We start from the raw sequence: 21,082 nt of genomic DNA on the forward strand, positions 1-21,082 counted from the left end.
TTACAAATTAACTTGATAATTGGTCTTAATTGGGCTGCTGTAACAAATTACCATAGATTGGGTGGCTTAAACAACAGACGTTTATTTCTCATGGTTCTGGAGGCTGGGAAGTCCAAGATCAAGGCACCAGCAGATCTGGTGTCTGGTGAGGGCCTACTTCCTCGGTTTGCCGATGGGCATCTTCTCATTGTATCCTCGCACAACCAAAAGAGCAGACAGGGAGGGCAAGCTCTTGTGTCTCTTTTAAGGGCACTAATCCTGTTCATGAGGGCTCCACCCTCATGACCTGATCACCTCCCAAAGGCCCTGCCTCCTGATACCATCACACTGGGGGTTAGGATTTCAACATGTGAGTGTGGGGGAGCACACAGACATTCAGCCCATAACAGTCATGAAATTCTGTAAAATCTCTTATCAGATGGAGACTACTAGAGCCAAGTGATGAAAACTTGGTACTTAAGAATGAACATTTCAAATAACTCACAGTTTAATACTTCATATTTGAATATCATTGTAAAATGAACTTCTGTATCTGTTACCTCTTTTGATCCCCACCATACCCCTGAGAGACAAGACGTGGGCACAAGAGTAGTAGTTATTACAGGTGCATGAAGACCAGGTAACTGCCGGGAAGACACAGCTGGTTGGAGGCCAAGCTGGGACTCAGCATAGGCTTCTGCTTTCTTCTCTTATGTTCTTATCCTCACAGCAGCGTCCCCACCCTCTAACATCTTTCTACTCTGGTTAGACTGTAAATGATGAGTGTTAGTCTTAACTGCACCATCATTCAACTCCTTTTACTGTTCATTTCTTAACTTCTTTGTCTTTTTTTTTTTTTTAAACCTTTATTTATTTATTCAGCTGTGCCAGGTCTTAGTTGCAGCACGCAGGATCTTTTAGTTGTGGAATGTGGGATCTAGTTCCCTGATCAGGGATCAAACCTAGGCTCCCTGCACCGGGAGCGGGAGTCCTAACTGCTGGACCACCAGGGAAGTCCCGACTTCTTTGTCTTTCAATACCAAATATTAGACCAGCAGGTCTGGTCATTTTAGAGACTTCTTCAAATGACTAGGAATCAGGTTATAGGATTCTGGTTCTGTATTCAGACAAAAGAAAGTAAAATATTATAATATGATTCTTATTGATGATTATTTGAATCATGTAATTTTTTATTTAAAATCTGGTACCCTGTCATAGGGAGAAGCATGCAGCTGATAAGAGCAATCATTGGTAATTTAATGATTTAATCTGTATGCTGTTTTAATATGATGCTTGATAACGTGTGTTTTTTGAAAACGTCTAATTTCTCTTTGGCACAAATAGTATTTTTCTTTTATAAAGAAAATAGCTTTGGATTTTAGAGTTCAGTTATTTCATCCTGAATTTGGATACTTTTAAGGCAACTTGGCCTTGGTATAATCAAACCTTTCTTAACAAACTGACAGTGACTGCTTCCTTTATTCAAAGCTAGCTCTGTACCTTTGTTAGTATGTGAACATTTTTACTTTAATTCATTTTTATGAAATTGCAGAGATTTTTCCTGCTAATTTATCTGTAATGGGCCATAAAAACAACAAAATACATATATTTGGAGGAGGGGCTCTGGTTACAGATTTAAAGTTTATCAACTTTTGAAAATTGTAAATGTCCTTTGAACTTTGGTTTCCTAGAAATATGTCTGTCAGCTCTAAAGTGTGTGTTCTGAAGAAAATCTACCATTTACAGATGAGTTTGTTTGTTTTCTTCCTTCAGGGGAAAATAGTTCATCAGAGTTTAAATATTATGAATTCCTTCTCACAGAAGGTAAAGATCCAACAAATACGATCTTTGTCAGAAGATGTACGATTTTACTACAAACGATTATGGGGCAATAAGGAAGATTTGGAGCCAGGGAAAAAATCAAAGGTTTGAAAATGTTATATTTGCAAAAATTCCCATCCATTAGTCCTTTGTTATTGTGACCTTCTGTGGATTTGGGATTCATGGTTCTCCTGTGCCTCTTTATAGATTGCAAACATTTATTTTGATCCTGGACTGCAGTGTGGGGATCATTGCTATGTTGGCTTGCCTTTTCTGTCCAAATGTAAGTTATCTTGCCGTTCTCTCTCATGCCCTTCACTCCCTCCCCAGAATGCTCTTTAATAAAAGGCGGCCACTTTTAAAGCCCATCCCTGTCTCTTGATGCTATAGAAATCATTTGAAGGGCTGACTACGTCATACCATTTGTCTCCTTGGTTTAGCTGAACCCAAAGTACAGCCTGGTATAGCCATGCAGGAAGATGCTTGGGACGCTGACTGGGATTTGCATCAAAGCCTGTTCAAAGGGTGGATGGGAATAAAGGAAAATTCCGGTCATAAGTAAGTGGTTTTGCTTCATTTAAGTATTTGAGCTGTCTTTGCCAGGATGAAACATGACTTTCTAAAGTTATTCTTATATTAGGTTATTTTATTTCTCTGTAGGTAAGAAAATATGCCTAATCTTCAGGAAATTATAATGAGGCATCTTGAATTGCCATTGTAATTGTATATTTCTCAGAAGTATGCACACTACCATTTTGTCTTTTTCCAGTGTTCTAGATGCTTCCTTAAAGTCAAAGAAACTCGATGAAGTTGTCCTTGTGCAGGATAACTTCATTGTTTACCTTAGACACATCCATTTGCATAAGAAAGAAAGTTTCTACCTACCACTGACCTCTGTTAAAGGCTAGGAAAACACTTTCTGGCTTTAACCTCACAGGAGGAGGAGTGTCTCTGCTCCTCCTGAAAAGAACTGCTTCCTCCCTTTCCAGAGCTGAGTTGTTAGGGGTGCCTGGCCCGTTCACATGGGCTCAACCTTATGTCTGTGGCAGGTAGAAAATGTCCCAGCAGCAAATCAGTACCGCATCTGGATTCAAAAGCAAAGACACACTTTTGTGGCAGTATAGAAATTTGATCTTTCTGTGTACTTCAGAAGAGAATTTGACTAGCAAACTGATGAAAACTGTTCTTCTCCATTGGCTGATTTGAAATGTATTTGTCAGTATCATCAGGATCTTCCAATTTGTAGTACTGTTAAGATTTTCAAGCCATGAATGATTAAATCTGCAGGTTTCTATTTATCTGAACTATCTGCTGTGAAAAGTTCTCTTAAGGCAAAAGAGAGTTAAATTTTAACTTTAAAATGGTTAAAATTAGTACAGAGACTACTTCTAATGAACTCACTAAGAGAACACTAATTCAAACACTCCTTGGCCCTCTGCAGTTCCACAGCAGACATTGTAAGGTATAGGTCGCCTCCACAGTTTAGCATCCAATTATGAATAAATAACTTGCAGTGCTGCCCTAGGTTCATCTGCCAAGGAACCTCTTCACGCCCCACCCCCTGAAACCCCTGCTTTCCTCTCTGTGAGCCTAGTGTTTCACTCCTAAAGACCCAGGCTCCCTGCCTGCCCTGTGCCACTGTGTCCCAGTTGCACAGTGAATGTGGCATTTTCCCTGCCCCTGCCTTTGTCTTACTTTCTCAGCATGCATGTTACAGAGAATTTGTTACTCGTCGTACAAAACCAGTACTCTCACCAATATTAGGGTGTCATAATTCAGTAGTCTTATAGGATAAAACAGGCTTCAGTGTTTGTGCCCAGGCACCTTAGCCCCATTTATAATATTGTTTCCTTAGGGAATGTGCTCTGAGTTCTTAACAGCTGGCTTATAAATACTCATAAGTAGGGAAATAGTCAAATGAGGCCCTGAAAATTGCTCTTAACTATATATATCTGGACAGAATCCTCTTATGTGTTACCTCTTCAACTGATGTCTTCATTGTATATCAGGATTTTGTTTTGTTTTTATCTCAAGTGGGGAAAAAGCCATATGCCAAGCAGTGCACTGCCTTCTTATTAGTTCTACTGAAAATATTTGCCTGCTGTTGGTGTCTGAATCTTTCCACTAAACATGCAAGATCCTTTAGGATCCCCATAACATCATGTTTTCTGAATATCCCTGCCTTTTCCCTTTCGTATTCAGTACGTAAACAATACTGTACAGGTGATCAGTGATACTTTGGCAGCTCTTTGTGCCAAAATAGAGACATCTTCATACATGTCTCTATGAAAAGCATAATTAAATATTAGAGCAAATAAAATTTCTCAAGTACACAAGCCTAATAGAATTTCCTGTATTCAGAAAACTCAAATATTTCATTTTGTTACAGTGACTTACAAATTGTTTTCTAGATTGAGCGCTATATTTGAAGTAAATACAGACCTTCAAAAAAACATACTGTCAAAAAATCACTGCCGAGCTCTCCTGGCCATCCGTCCTCAGCTCACCCCGTCACATGAGGTTTCCCCTTACTAATACAAACTGCTCTTCAGTAAGTATTCAGAGTGACATCAGTTCTGGGAAATCTGTAATAGGGTTATGAAGTATCTGCTCTTTTTTTTTTTTTAACATCTTTATTGGAGTATAATTACTTTCCAATGTTGTGTTAGTTTCTGCTGTATAACAAGTGACTCAGCTATACGTATACATGTATCCCCATATCCCCTCCCTCTTGCGTCTCCCTCCCACCCTTCCCTATCCCACCCCTCTAGGTGGTCACAAAGCACTGACCTGATCTCCCTTCACTATGCGGCTGCTTCCCACTAGCTGTCTGTTTTACATTTGGTAGTGTATATATGTCCATGCCACTCTCTCACTTCCTCCCAGCTTACCCTTCCCCCCTCCCCGTGTCCTCAAGTCCATTCTCTACATCTGCGTCTTTATTCCTATCCTGCCCTTAGGTTCATCAGAACCATTTCTTTTTTTTCAGATTCCATATATATGTGTTAGCATACGGTATTTGTTTTTCTCTTTCTGACTTACTTCACCTCTGTATGACAGACTCAGGTCCATCCACCTCACTACAAATAACTCAATTTCATTTCTTTTTATGGCTGAGTAATATTCCATTGTATATACGTGCCACATCTTCTTTATCCATTCATCTGTCGATGGACACTTAGGTTGGCTGCATGTCCTGGCTCTTTTAACGGTGGCAATCTTTCACTTACTGTGTCTTTACTTTGTTTAAGGAAGAAGAGATTACGTTAGAAAATCCTGCAGATGCTCCTGTCTACATTCAGTTTATTCCTCTGGCCTTATATTCCAACCCTTCCATCTTTATAGATAAGTTAATATCAAGGTAGGCATTGCTGGTAGATTATCAAAATGTTTTCATATTAGCAGTGAATTATTATTTTACACATTTAAAACTTTATTTCAGCTCATACAGTAATAGATTGGGCTTAGAGAAATTCTGCATCTGTAATTTAAGTTGAGAGAAGGTTCTGGGGAGAGAGAGGGATATTATATTAAGCATCTAGAAAAGCTTCCAGTTTAAGACAAGAAAAAAATAATATAGAACTCCTTCCTAAAATTTATAAAGAGGAAGCAAGTGGGGAGCCTTTCAAATATTTTAGTTTTAAAAAGTGAACAAAATAGTAACTGTAAATTGTGGCTATTTTTTGAAGGCTGTTAATCTGATAACATTGATCTCAAAATCTGCCAAAAGATAAGCACAACCTTAGTATTTATAACCCCTTTAATTATGATGCTGTTTACAAAGAAATATGTGTATGTTTTTTTATTTCAGGTTTAACTTAAGTAAGGTGGCAAAGATAGATTTAAGAACACTAGAATTCCAAGTCTTCAGAAACAGTGTAAGTATTCAAACTTCATACTATTCCAAAGAAGTAATTCTACAATATGATCAGTGCAATTGTGAAAGAAAAATATTGACCATCCTTAAATTGGCTGAAGGGCAAGTTACTGAAGAAGTCAGAATGGTCTAGTAATTATTTTAGAGGCAAAAAGCCCCAGAAGAATGGGTGGGATTTAGATTGCCATGAGACACCCTTAATAGAAGGTCCTGTTTGTGGGCATTAAACATTAAGCTCATGAAGGTTCATAATAATGGCTGCCAGAACCTCTGAGAATATGTAGATAAGGTATATACTGATAGATAATTTTTTTTTTATTAAGCCTCAAAATATTGAGCTTGGTCATTTAAATTTTTATTTTGGATACTTTCTAATAAAATTGTAAGCTCCATGAAGGCCAGACCCACGGCTAGCTGTATTCATACTTAGCGCAGTAGAGAGCATAGTTTTAACTCAACAAGTATTTTAAACTAATAAATGTATACGTAACTGTGTGTTTCTAGGACCAAATATTCTCTATCATACGGGGCCGGGCTGAGCAGCCACTAACCACTCATGATTATATAAGAACTTAATGTGTAGGATCTGTGTCAGTCAGGAAATTAGCACTTGGAACTAAAGCCACCTGCAAACTGGCCCAAGTCTCTTGGCCTCGACGCCCTTCCTCCTGCCCAGCCACTCTCATCCAGCCTTAAACAGCCTGTTCACACCAGCCCTGCTGGCTGTGGAAGCCTGCACTGATTCGGCTCTCTGGCTCTCCCTGAATCTTGTTTGCAAGCATGTTAACTGTTTTTTGTTTTCTTTTTGACGTATGGTAGGTACCTTGTTTCCCAGTTCTGGGTATAAGCTCCTTGAGGGCTGTCTTCTATTTGTATGGTTTCCTTCCCACATTTATAATACGAATGGTGTTGAGTGAATGAGAGAAGTAGGAATCTAGTTAATCCTCCATCATCTGAATTACTCTGAGTGAAAACAGTAAACAGCCAGCTCCTTCCTCTCCTTGCTGTGAACTCTTTTGCTGAGCACGGGTCCCAGTCTGTCAAGTAGCCACGGGAGCCTTCCTGCCATGCTGTGGCTTTGCTGCTTCCCATTGGAATGAGGGAGGTTGGCTCCTAGAATAACCATGGCTTTGTACCCTACTAGCTTGGTCACCTGACCAAGTAAATAACCTTTCCAAACTTCAACTTCTTCACTTGTAAGTGAAAGTTAATAATTTGTATATTACAAAGTTTTTGAAAAGGTTACAAGACCAACATGGAAGCCCTTAGATGGGTTGCTTGGGACATAGGAAGCCCTCAATGAATGTTGACTGGATGAGTCAATCTGTGGCTCACCAGGTGGGAAGGAAAGGCAATACGAAGGTTTTCAGTATTTCATGAGCACCTACTATGTGTCAGCATTATGCCAGTTGCATTCACATTTATAATTTCATGTAATCATTACAATAGCCAGGCTGAGCTATTACTAACCACCCTAAGAATAAGTTATTCCCTTGTTCTGTTGGTGGTGGAAAAACAAAGCTCAGAGAGAGGAGTAAGTAACTTGCCCAAGTTCCTACCTGTCATAACTGGCAGGGCCAAATTCAAATCTAGTTCTCTCAGAGTCCAGAACCCTTGCCCATACTTTCGTGACACATGGTCATTACTGGTTAGGAATCACTAATTAACCTGTCCAACTTGATGTTTTGTAGTTCTTGAAGGATTTGTGTCCTTTCCCATAGCTTTGTGTTTTAATGTATAAGGCATAATTAGCCAAACCTTTATGGAATTTGTATTGTCTATTGTCTATTTTTAAGTAAATCTTAAATAAGAAAGTAATTTTTAAAAAAAGAGAAGTAATTTTCCAATGTTGTATTTTTCTTTTCTGCTGAGTAATAATAGGTAGAATACTAGACTGAAATTTAGACAGTCTTATATTCTAGTCCATGCCCTTCTCTTGGAATCTTTTTTACTTTGCTTTTTCCATCCATAAAGTGCCAACCATAATAAGTTCAAGGTTATCTAGACTCCAATATCTAGAAAGCTCAGTAACCAGAAATTCCTTTTACTCTGCTTTTATAAGAGAGGAAATACTCATAAGAAGTAAATGACCTAGTATTTACCTTTTTTTATCTTACCAAATCTTTAGTGGTACCTACAAGATATAGGTACTGTGAGAGATAGGAAGATGAATAAGAATACTCTAGACCTCAGGAGTTTATTCTAAATAAGAAATGCTGGAGGAGGTCTTAGGGTGAGCTTAGGATAAATTCTATCACAGTTCTCTACAGTGCTATAAAACTGTGGATCTCAGAATATTTGGTCTCAGGATTCCTTTACAGTCTGAAAAATAATTAAGAATTTCTACTTTATCTCAATTTTAAAAAATTATTAAGGACTCCAAGAGATTGTTTGTTTATGTGGTTGTGCATCTATCAATATTTACCATAGTAGAAATTAAAACTGAAGAGATCATTAAAATATTGATTTAATTCATTTAAAATAATAATAAAATAATAATAAGCCCATTCTATTTGACATAGATAATATAAAAATGAAAAAATAGATATATATTATTTTAAGAGCCATTTTGTAAGAAGAGTAGATTGTTTTACATTTTTACAGAGCTCTTCAATGGCTCTCTGACTTAATATACAGATAGATTCTCCTATCTGCTTCTGCATTTGGTCTCTTATGATACATTGTTTTCGATGAAGTATATGATAAATATCTGACCTGACCTGACACATTCATGTAGTTGCAAAAAGGAGTGTCTTAATTGCCTTTTTAGTTATCATAACACCATGCATCAGTCATTTGGAAAATATTGCTTCACTAAGATATGAAGAGCTTCCAAATGTTGACACAATTCACTCTGCAGTATCCAGAAAATCATATTCATTCTTACAACCACTAATCTCATCAGGGAGTTCTTTAACTATTGGCTCTAAAGCTCACAGGCCAAAATTCTAAATTTCACTGAAACACTCAAATTTACCATTGGCAACAAATGCTTCAGTTGTTCCCTTAAAGGAACAGATGCACTTCATTTCGTAAAAATGTCTACTAACTACTCCAGTCTGAATAACCATATATTGACTGTCAGTCGTTCTTTCAAATATAAATGGTGTTGCGGAGGCAGGAACTAGTTCAGTTGGCATCTGAAACGATAGCTCTCCCAGACAGCATGGTCCAGCATGCTGCAAGGGGTACTGCGTGCGTACTCCAGTTTATCACATGGTATTGAAAAGGCACGTGCTCAGTAGATAGCCTCACCTGCCAGAGAGCAGACAGCAGAAACAAGAAGAGCTACAGTCCTGCAGCCTGTGGAATGAAGACTACATTCACAGAAAGATAGGCAAAATGAAAAGGCAGAAGACTATGTACCAGATGAAGGAACAAGATAAAACCCCAGAAAAACAACTAAATGAAGTGGAGATAGGCAACCTTCCAGAAAAAGAATTCAGAATAATGGTAGTGAAGATGATCCAGGACCTTGGAAAAAGAATGGAGGCAAAGATCGAGAAGATGCAAGAAATGTTTAACAAAGACCTAGAAGAATTAAAGAACAAACACCTAGAAGAATTAAAGAACAAACAAACAGAGATGAACAATACAATAATTGAAATGAAAAATACACTAGAAGGAATCAGTAGCAGAATAACTGAGGCAGAAGAACGGATAAGTGACCTGGAAGATAGAATGTGGATTCACTGCCACAGAACAGAATAAAGAAAAAAGAATGAAAAGAAATGAAGACAGCCTGAGAGACCTCTGGGACAATATTAAACACACCACACATTCATATAGCGTCCCCAGAGGGAAGAGAGGAAACGAAAGAAAGACTCTGAGAAAATATTTGAAGAGATTATAGTTGAAAAACTTCCCTAACCTGGGAAAGGAAATAGCCACCCAAGTCCAGGAAGCGCAGAGAGTCCCAGGCAGGATAAACCCAAGGAGAAACATGCCAAGACACATAGTAATTAAATTGACAAAAATTAAAGACAAAGAAAAATTATTAAACGCAACAAGGGAAAAAACAAACAAATACATACAAGGGACTCCCATAAGGTTAACAGCTGATTCTCAGCAGAAACTCAACAAGCCAGAAGGGAGTGGCACAATATATTTAAAAGTGATGAAAGGGAGGAACCTACAACCAAGATTACTCTATATCGGCAAGGATCTCATTCAGATTTGACAGAGAAATCAAAAGCTTTACAGACAAGCAAAGCTAAGAGAATTCAGCACCACCAAAACCAGCTCTACAACAAAGGCTAAAGGAACTTCTCTAAGTGGGAAACACAAGAGAAGAAAGGACCTACAAAAACAAGCCAAACAATTAAGAAAATGGTAATAGGAACATACATATTGATAATCACCTTAAATGTGAATGGATTAAATGCTCCAACCAAAAGACACAGGCTCACTGAATGATACAAAAACAAGACCCATATATATGCTATCTACAAGAGACCCACTTCAGACCTAGGGACACATACAGACTGAAAGTGAGGGGATGGAAAAAGATATTCCATGCAAATGGAAATCATAAGAAAGCTGGAGTACCAATACTCATATCAGATAAAATAGACTTTAAATAAAGAATGTTACAAGAGACAAGGAAGGCACTACATAATGATCAAGGGATCAATCCAAGAAGAAGATATAACAATTATGAACATATATGCACCCAACATAGGAGCACCTCAATACATAAGGCAACTGCTACAGCTATAAAAGAGGAAATCGACAGTAACACAATAATAGTGGGGACTTTAACACCTCAACTTACACCAATGGACGAATCATCCAGACAGAAAATGAATAAGGAAACACAAGCTTTAAATGACACAATAGACCAGATAGATTTAATTGATATTTATAGGACATTCCATCTGAAAACAGCAGATTACACTTTCTTCCTAAGTGCGCACGGAACATTCTCCAGGATAGATCACATCTTGGGTCACAAATCAAGTCTCGGTAAATTTAAGAAAATTGAAATCATATCAAGCATCTTTTCCGACCACAGCGATATGAGATTAGAAAGAAATTACAGGGAAAAAAATGTAAAAAACACAAACACATGGAGGCTAAACAATATGTTACTAAATAACCAAGAGATCACTGAAGAAATCAAAGAGGAAATCAAAAAATACCTAGAGACAAATGACAATGAAAAACACAGCGATCCAAAAACAAAAAAAGGCACGTGCTCAAGGGTTGAGATTTAATAAGATTAATATTTATTACTGTTTAATCAGTAACAGTTTTTTTGGTTTTTTTTTTAACTGCAAGTGCATGGCAGTGAGGAAGACAGTGGCTACTAGGGAAGTTTGATGCCACTGCCTTGCTTCTAGCTAAAGGGTCAGCAGTTTTACCCACCATTGCTTTTGCTGACCATCAGTGCAAAGGTCAACACAGTGAAAAAGGCAAAGAACGTCTGTCGGTGTTCTGAAAACAGTTTTGACACCTGAAAAGACCTCTGAGATCCCCAGGGGTCCATGAATCCCTCTTAAGAACCACCACTACAACAAATTATTGAGAATTATTGAGGGCCTTAGTGATATCCCAGAGGCATTACAACATCCTAAAGTATTTTACAAGTCATCAGAGTTTAAATTAGTTGTTTTGGCGAATATATGTATAATGTATAACGTGTTCATCAATTACTCAGAATAGTTCATTTAAAAGGGAACCTATTTACCAACCATTTTGGAGCAATCGAAACATTGTTGTCCTAGTAGACATGGACAGAGAAGAATTTTCGCTGTAGAAAAAATATTTGCCTCAGAAGTGAGAATTAAAAGTAGTGTGCTTCACAAAGTCTATTGACTATGAAGTTATGTTTGTAGAATCGTGCTGTTGAAGTAGATAGATCTGTATATAGTAGAAAAATCATGCAAATGCACTCTCCTTTCACAAGGTAGCAGAGCCATGTAGAACCATGGACATTTATACCCAAGTATTACCAACCCTTCCCCCAAAAAGTTTAAGGTTAATGTAACTTGAAATCAGAACAGTGTAACCTTATATGTGAACTATGATTTTTTAAAAAATAAAAAACAAATGTTTTTTAATTTTATCTATAACTGTCGGGAAGTCATATTTTGATTATTAAACTAAGCTATTGAACTTTAAATCAATCAAGTGCTTATGAAACAGTAATTACGGCTTAGCTTTCAAAATAAATTCAAAGATAGATTGATATGAATTGGAAATATTTTACAAATAAAATGGTACAACCTTAAGATCCTCCAGCTGATAGTCTGTCTGAGGGGAGGGGCAGAAAAACAGTGACTGAAAGGGGGGACAGCACCGGTAGGGACTTCGGGGTGCTGGGTGTTCAGTACACAGCTGTTTGCTTTGTGCTAAACGCTGAGCTACTCATCTCTTAGGTTTGTGTCCTTTTCTGTTTTTGTGTCATGTTTCAAAACTTTAAAGTTAAAAATAAAAAGATCTGTACACAAAAACAAGGTTTAGTACAAACATGAAGACTTGGTGACCTGGGGAACAAAGCCCTTTCTGGGACTTAATGCAGAATATAAAGTGTCATCATTGGTTGCCCAGCTCTGCTTGCCAGCCATCCAGCCTCTAAATCATCAGGGATAGAATTGTTTATATAGTTGATCAATTCGAGGAACTAATACTGGGCTGTGGATGGGGTAAAGGGAAAAAAATTTTTCCAGAGAATATACTAATGACTCCTGTTTGTTTACCCAATGATTCAAGGCTCATCCGCTGCAGAGCTCAACAGGATTTACAGAGGGCCTCTCCCGACATTTAATTTTAAACCTAATTTTAAAACCTGGAGAAAAGAAATCTGTCAAAGTAAAGTTTACTCCAATTCACAATAGAACTGTTTCTTCCCTAATCATAATCAGGTATGTTCTGTGATTTAAGTGTGGGTTGACTTTTAGTACTTACATAGAGTCCTTTCTTGATTCGTTTCAGTATTAATATTTGCATTAATTTATTTATGAAATAGGGTATTCATTTTGCCCAGAATACACACACATACCACGCCTCATGAAAGATACCTTTGTGACTATATTTTTATCTAAAAGACCTGAATACTGTCTTCCTGTACCACGTGTGACTCTTCAAAGTGAAAAACTCTTGCTCCTTTTCATGTAAACATTTAAAAATTTTTCAAGTGCAAATTAAATTTAGTGTATTAATTTTTACATGGTTTATAAAGTAACAGTAAAAATTATAGTTCAAAAGATTGTGCAAATTTAATGGGAGGAAAATCTGTGGTTCTTGTTCTTACATAGAAATAACCTGACTGTGATGGATGCTGTGATGGTCCAAGGACAAGGAACAACTGAGAACTTGAGGGTGGCAGGCAAGCTTCCAGGTCCAGGGGGCTCCTTGCGCTTTAAAATCACAGAAGCATTATTAAAAGACTGTACAGACAGTGAGTATTCCTATCATATCCAAGGGCAGAAATTTCAGCGTTTGTTGTCAACAGTAAATAATTCCAAAAACAAGAACAGTATTTCTACATGTGCACATGTGTACATTAGTGATGGATACTTAAGATTTTTTTTTTAAATTTATTTATTTATTTATTTATGGCTGCGTTGGGTCTTCGTTTCTGCGCGAGGGCTTTCTCTAGTTGCGGCAAGCGGGGGCCACTCTTCATCACAATGCGCGGGCCTCTCACTATCGCGGCCTCTCTTGTTGCGGAGCACAGGCTCCAGACGCGCAGGCTCAGTAATTGTGGCTCACGGGCCCAGTTGCTCTGCGGCATGTGGGATCTTCCCAGACCAGGGCTCGAACCTGTGTCCCCTGCATTGGCAGGCAGACTCTCAACCACTGCACCACCAGGGAAGCCCGATACTTAAGATTTTAAGAAAACACCCTGACTTGCTTTCAGCGTTGTTTGGTTTGGATCTTAAAAAATTTGAAGTGTCAGTATTCATTGCATGCCTTAGATGATTTACTCTGAATGTGAAAAATAAAGCACAGTAAGTCCCCTACATATGAACCTTCAAGTTGCAGACTTTCAAAGATGCAAACATGGGTTTGCATGTCCCATCACGTAAGTTAGTTCACGTGTCTGGCGCACATTGTCACGTGTGTGCATCCTCTACAAGTGATTGTACTTTTGTGTACTTTACAGTACTGTGTAGAGGACAGTAGTACAGTACCTTTATTTCAAGCCCAGGATGTCCGGAAGCAAGCGTAAAAGCAGCGGTGATGTAGCTGGTACTGCAGGCAGCCCCTGTATGCCAGCTGTTTACTGTACTACTGTACTTTTCAAGGTACTGTACTGTAAGAATAAAAATGTTTTATTTCTTGTATTTGTTTGTTTTTTATGTATTATTTGTGTGAAACGTATTATAAGCCTATTACAGTACGGTACCATATAGCCAATTGTGTTGGTTAGGTACCTAGGTTAACTTCGTTGGACTTACGAACAAATTGGACTTACGAACGCACTCTTGGAACTAAACTCGTTCATATGTAGGGGTCTTACTGCAAAATTAAACTTCTGCCATCTAAAATGACTTAACAAGGTAGAGTACTTCCTGGCGAAATCTGGGTAATGGCTGATCTCTTTGCCCTGAGGAGCTCATTCATAATCTCTGGGATACATTCATGAAGAATGTATTATCATTGCTTGGACCTGGAGCACAGGATAGCAAGATTTATACTCACTCCTCATTTTTTTCCTTTAGGTTTGAAACTAAGAGAACCAAATTTCACATTGAAAAGAACATTTAAAGTAGAGAATACAGGACAACTTCAAATTCACATAGAAACCATTGAAGTCAGTGGGTACTCATGCGAGGGATATGGCTTTAAAGTTGTCAATTGTCAAGAATTTGTACTAAGTGCCAGTGCCTCTAAAGACATAATCATTTTGTAAGTATTTTCTCATAAGATAATGAATCACTAACTTCTCATTAACTTTTTATACTGGAGTTGTTCAAACGTTATGCTAAAATTGTTTTCATACTCACAAAAAAAGGTCTTTATCCACAAATATATTCATTTGATTTTTTTTTTCACTTAATCTTTGGTTATTTCTTCATATCTTTGTTTTCAAAATTGTGAAACTCCAAAGTGGATCAGATAGTCTTAGAAACCAGTTTCAAAATTATTTTCAAGATTGTGTAGGAAACTGACTATAAATTCAGTCTCAGCAGCAGAGCAGACACCTGTGTTACACACATGCAGTTTTTCCGTGTTGTGCAGTGTGTACAGATGTGTGATATTTTGGTCAGAAGACAGTTTTAATGCCTACATCGGCAATAGTTGCCGCATATTTTAACAATTGATAACTTGTAATGTTATAAAGTTGATATAATAAAATGTAACTTCTGTCCCCTTAATGGAACGATAATTTCATGACCTTCAGTGGACACTTACTTTATAAGTAACTACATTACTCCATGTAAGGCATGGCACTTGGCACCTGAAGGTACAGTGAGGAATAAGACACCTTTCCTCAACGTGCAGATCGTGTGCTTGCGGAGCATACAGTTAACAAAATAAAAATAATATAATTAGGGCAGAAAGCAGTGCTGCAGGAGATGAACATCAGTAGGGCTAGGGTGGTTCTCTACACACACAAAAAAAAGGCATTGGGAATGCATCGTAGGAGAAGAGTGTGGATTAAATAAAGGAGGAAGGAGGAGGGAAGGGAAAGAAGCTCAGAGACTACTTTCCTAATTAATAATCATGGGAAGCTGATTATTGTTCTCTTTTTATGTAACTTCTCCAATTATCCACAGAATATAGTTGTTTTGGTTATTCACCTCATAGGACAATACTTTGTCCATCTTAAAATGAGAAAGTTGAATAAAAGTATCAAACTCTAAAATTCTGTGTTCTGTTTCAAAGGCATTATATTTAAACTGTTTGCGGTATATTTTTAAAAACTTTAGTCTCACTGCCATCATTCCGTTTTAGGTTTACTCCTGATTTCACAGCTTCTAGAGTTATTCGTGAACTGAAGTTTATAACAACCAGTGGCTCTGAATTCGTATTTGTATTGAATGCATCCCTTCCTTACCATATGTTAGCAACCTGTGCAGAAGCCCTGCCCAGGCCCAACTGGGAGCTGGCTCTGTACATCATCATCTCAGGAATAATGAGGTACTTGTGTCTTCTTTCGAGATTAGTATTTAGGCATCACTTGACACTGTTTATCATGGGCCCACTACGTGCCAGTCACTGTTCTGAGTGCCGGGGATTCACCAACGAACAAAGCAGGCAGACCTCTCTCGTCAAGCCTACATACACCAGTGGGAGCAGTCAGAACTGAACCCTTCTTGGGTGGCATATACGATAAACCAGAGTCTTTTCTACCTTTGAAATTTGTTATACAAATTAAGTACAGGTTAATTTCTTAAAGGAAAAAAACACGCATAGTTTACCAGGTAGTTACTCGATTTGGGCATTTGTACTGTACTCAACATAATAGTTTATTCTTCTGGAGTCATACCTAAGCAACATAAAACTGATGAGAAGTATTTTTTTAAACCCTCAACATCCTCATCTTTTTTTCAGCATATTTCTTTATGTTTCTTTAAGAATGAGATATACTCGCCTCTGAATTAACTTACATAGTTACCCTGCACATCCTTTAAGGGAAAAGAGTTGGCCTAGAGAGTTAGAACTAAAAGAAAAGATAAGAGCTGCTGCTTCTTGGTAAAAGAAAAGCTACCCTGCAGTGTCTGTTCTGATACAAATAATTATTTCCTCCATACGAGCCTCCGTGTACGTTGGCATTCTAGAAAAGTCAGTATGCAAACTTTCATCCATAATGCTTTTTTGTCATGTCACAGGCATTTTGTTTTTTATATCATACTGTACTTTACCAAGAAACTTGCCTTTAATGTCACATTTTGTTACTCTTGCACTCACAAATGAACCCCGATTCTCCAACTTCTGTACCCCTGCAGTGCACTGTTTCTTTTGGTAATTGGAACAGCCTATTTAGAAGCTCAAGGAATTTGGGAGCCATTTCGAAGGCGACTATCCTTTGAGGCCTCGAACCCGCCCTTTGATGTCGGAAGACCATTTGATCTCAGGAGAATCGTTGGTATTTCATCTGAAGGAAAGTATGTTCACCTGCCGGAAATAAATTCTCCAATATATATAGATTTGGCCGATGTAATTGAAAGAAAAAATAAGTTTCTTCTTTTCATCTTTGCTCAGGGGGAAAAATCTTTAATACCCTGCGTATAGTGCTCTGTTACTAAGAACTCATAGCGAATGCCATGTTTTTATTATATTGATAAGTGTAAAAATATTCTCAGTTGTATCAATACCTCAATTCCTAAATTGTCACTTAGAACAGACCCAGTCCAGTTGTGGAAAGTACCCTATTTCTTGCTGTTTTTTCCTTCGGGTAGTTCATATTTATGGTGGCTATGCTGTTGAAGTAATTTTTTTAATCTTAGATCTTGTAGGTTGCTATTACTGATCTGCAGTTGGTCCTTTTTCAGCTTGAACACACTCAGCTGCGACCCCAGTCACAGTAGGGGGTTCTGTGGAACAGGCAGCTCGGCGTCCCGGCCCAGTGCCGGGAGTCATAAGCAGTGTGGCCCACCCGTGCACGCACACAGCAGTCACAGCAGTAGAAACTCAGCTGACGTGGAAAACGTCAGAGCCAAAAGCAGCGCAAGTACCTCGAGCAGGACTAACGCCCAGTCGGCGAGCAAAGCCAGCGCCCTGGTCTTAGATCCACATGCCGTGGCCCAGGGTCACACAGCAGGCAGGAAGTCCAAGGGGGCAAAACAGAGCCAGCACGGCAGCCAGCACCATGCCCACAGCCCGCTGGAGCAGCACTCGCCACCGCCACCGCCAGTGCCTCAGCACCAGGAGCCACAGCCCGAGAGGCTGTCCCCCACACCCCTCGCGCACCCTTCCCACCCAGAGCACCCCAGCAGCACACGGCACAGCTCGGAGGACTCAGACATCACCAGTCTCATCGAAGCCATGGACAAAGACTTCGACCACCACGACTCCCCACCCCTGGAAGTGTTTGCAGAGCAGCCGCCTTCACCACTGTCGAAAAGCAAAGGTAATCATGGGTTCTCACGGCCAGGAAAGCGTGACATGTGAGGGGAGAGCCAGCGCGTGTTTAAGGGGCTACTGTGATCGTAGTTGTGATGAATAACTAATTCAGTAGGTGTTCTTCTGGCTCAAGTTCATCTCTGCTCTTGGACTTCAGCTTTTCCATATCAAGATGCAAATAGAGGTATCCATTTGTCATAAAAGATATTTGTATTTCTTAGATTACTTGCCAAATTCAGAAATTTATTGGACATCTACTGTTTTCCTTTTCAACTGCGTGTGATTTACTGCGTTACTGTGGTAGGTTGAGCGTTTTTTTTTTAATCGTTAAAATAATTTTAACAGAACGGAGATCATCTGCCTTTTAACTCAAAAATAGGACTTCTGCACAACCTGTGCTTTAGAGCAGGGATTGGCAAACTACAACCCGTGGGCCAAGTCATCACCTGTTTTTGTAAATAAAGTTTTATCGGGACCCAGCCGTGCTCATTCGTTTACACACGGTCCATGGCTGCTTTTGTGCTGCAGCAGTAGCAGAGCTGAGCAGCTGCAACAGAGGCTGTAAGGTCCACAAACCAGAAAATATTTACTGTCTAGCCCTTTCCAGAAAAAGTTTGCTGACCCCTACTTTAGAGTTCTTCATGCTGTATTAGTTATCCGTTTCTCGGTAACAGTTACCCCACAACCTAGTGGCTTAAAACCCTACCATTTACTATCTCACAGTTTCTGGGGGTCAGGCATCTGGGTGCAGCTTAGCCGGCTTCTCTGGATCTCACAAGACGGCAGTCAGGGTGTTGGCCAGGGCTGAAACCTTCGTAAGGTTCAGCTGAACGTGGACCTGCTTCCAAGTTCACTCAGGTGGTTGATGGCAGGATTCATTTCTTCACGGCCTGGTGGACTGAGGGTCTGGGTTCCTTCCTGACTGTGGCCAGCCACCTCTGCATAGAGCAGCTCAAAGCCGTTGTTGGCTTTACCAGAGCAAGCAAGTAGGAAGGCAAGAGAGAGAACAAGCTGGCAGGACAGAAGTCATGGTCTTCTGTGACCTACTCTTGGAAGTGACCCCCCATCACTTCTGCAGTGTTCTCATTAGAAGTGTGGTCCAGCCACACTCCGGGAGAGAGAGTTCCACGAGAGCATAACGTGGGGCTCCCTTCTTAGAAGTCTACGCGCCACACATACATAGGCAGGCTAATTTGTAACTTCCAGAATCAAAATGTGAAAAATAGTGAATGGCCTCTGGCTATATTTCAGTTGATTCCCTTTACAGCCTGAACTTTTTTGCATCTTCCTCTCTCTCCTGTGGCAGCCATGCTAATACATTACTCTAAGCCTATTTAAGTCCCTCCCTCACTGAGGTACTAAGGAGTTTTTGCCTTTGGTTTGCACAGGGAATAGGGAACCTGGCAGCCCTGAGAGGCCAGAAGAAACCTGACGCCCCAGAATCCAGGAGTTTTCTTTTAGAGAATTTCTTAGTTCCAGTGATATGAAGACTAGTTCTATATGGTCTTCTTAGAAATACTTGCATTTGGATTTGTAAAACAGTAGAAAGTCTTGAATAATATTTAACTTCTTCCATAGAAATCTTTATTTGTTGTTATCTCATTAATAGAGCTTACATATTTTAGGGTAATTTTTATAGTAATATTAAATGAATGCTTAAAGTTCCTTTTTTAAATTAGATCAAGCTACATAATGTGTTTTTCTCCGATCGAGAGCATGAATAAAATAAACATATATTATCCTTTCTTACCACAAAGAAAGGCTCTGGCAGTCAAGGTGAGCGCCTTGTCGCTTGTGTCTAAGATAGTCCTCTAACACCACCATAGGCCCGTTTTTCTTTTCAGGGCCATTCGTCTAGAACATAAAGTTTAAAATTTTATAATGTTTTTTATTGTTCACAGTGGTCCGAGAGTCGACCTACTAAAAGCTGTGTAATGATGGAGCGTGGGTACCACATTATTAGTGATTCTTGAGCGCACGAGGAGGCAGTGATTACCAGCTTCACTTGAGCGGCCACCCCACTTGGTAGCCTTCCCACTGCTGCTGTGTGGAAAGAAGGAAAGAGCCAGATCTTAGTTTTTTTTTTTTCTTCTTCAATAAGTGGTTTTATTGACGTATAACATACATGTAGAAACTCAGTCTTTTAAAACAACTTTAAAAGTTGGGCGTTGATCTTGGGGCTGCAAAATAGTGATAGATCATAAAACCATAGACTCTTAGCTGGGTGGAGCCTTTATCGTCTCTCTAAAGCTTACCCCAGCGCCCCTGCTAAAATAGTCTCGTGTTTACATTAAATATGAACCTTTTCTTTTCAGAAGCACCCTGTTCTCTCCCCTGCCCTCCCCAGTAGCTCAAAGAAATCTTCCTTGTAATGAGCTTCAGTGACATCTGGCCTTTGGAGACTGTTCAGAAGGACCCTTCTTCATGTGAACGGGGTCTCCCTGCTCTTGCGCTCTCTGGGTACATGGCTTGCAGGCCCTCCAGTCACTTCTCTAGCCGTCCCAGCGGTCACTTTTCCTCCCGGGAGACGGGGCCCAGAAATGCCCTCTGTTCATGGCTGCCTGAGCAGGGCCCCTATGGCTGTACTTCTGTGGCTTCTCCTCCTGTGACACGCGAGTCCTGGGGACTGGATTGAGGGTTAACCCTGAGAACGCGCTGAGCCCGGTGCAACCATTTTCAGTGTCTGCGTTCACTGCAGAGACAGTGGGCTCTGCCGTTGGCGGTCTGAGGGGCAGCTGTATCTCAGGTGGGAGAAGCCAAGTGGTGTGGGCTCACAAGGCCAGGCTCTGCCTTCAGGCAGACCCAGACCAAATCCTGGCTCTGCCACTTACTGTGTGACTTGGAGGAAATTACTTCTCTGAGCCTCCGTTTGTTACCTTTGAAGTGGAGAGAATAGCTTCTACTTACATGGCAGGGGGTAGGCACTGCTGTGATTTTTAGGGCAGGAAATGGCGCTGCCATCACTAGGCTGCTGGGTTGCAGTTGGCTGTGGCCCATCCCAGTGGGAATGTCTGCTTGGAACTCGGTCTTGAGGGTGAGGAATGGGATAAGCAGAGAGCTTAAGCTCTCTGAGATAAGCAGGACAGAGGCCCGAGGACAAGGCCAGCAGACAGTGCAGCAGGAAGCAGGTAGCAGATGCAGTTGGCATGTCCCAGCAAGGCCAGAGCAGAGGTAGAACCGAGCTCCACAGAGCCTGGAGGACCTTGGCAGGAATAGTCTCTGTGAAATGAGCCTAGAAGCCAGGTAACTGTGGCTTAGAGAGCACCTGGCACGCCAGACCGTTACCAGTGGCCGCTTCTTGGTGTGCGTGTGAGGGGCCAGTGAGTGAGGGGTGGAGGTTACTCTTTAATCTGTAGTTTCCATGTTCTTTGATTTTTAACCAAAAAA

At 39.9% G+C, this 21,082-nt stretch overlaps 1 protein-coding gene across 1 annotated transcript in view; it reads left to right on the forward strand.

Annotated features, from left to right (window-relative positions):
- Nucleotides 1–21,082, forward strand: part of TMEM131 (transmembrane protein 131) — a 195,050-nt gene that overhangs the window by 147,186 nt on the left and 26,782 nt on the right. Inside the window, 13 exon segments of the mRNA XM_036872423.1 lie at nt 1,753–1,905; nt 2,008–2,083; nt 2,241–2,358; nt 4,212–4,263; nt 4,265–4,351; nt 5,052–5,161; nt 5,612–5,678; nt 12,392–12,543; nt 12,937–13,079; nt 14,347–14,533; nt 15,584–15,769; nt 16,579–16,737; nt 17,125–17,702. Coding sequence (XP_036728318.1) covers nt 1,753–1,905; nt 2,008–2,083; nt 2,241–2,358; nt 4,212–4,263; nt 4,265–4,351; nt 5,052–5,161; nt 5,612–5,678; nt 12,392–12,543; nt 12,937–13,079; nt 14,347–14,533; nt 15,584–15,769; nt 16,579–16,737; nt 17,125–17,702 — 2,068 coding nt within the window.

The sequence above is a fragment of the Balaenoptera musculus genome, chromosome 13 (assembly GCF_009873245.2).
Source record: "Balaenoptera musculus isolate JJ_BM4_2016_0621 chromosome 13, mBalMus1.pri.v3, whole genome shotgun sequence".
In the NCBI taxonomy this organism is placed as follows: domain Eukaryota; kingdom Metazoa; phylum Chordata; class Mammalia; order Artiodactyla; family Balaenopteridae; genus Balaenoptera; species Balaenoptera musculus.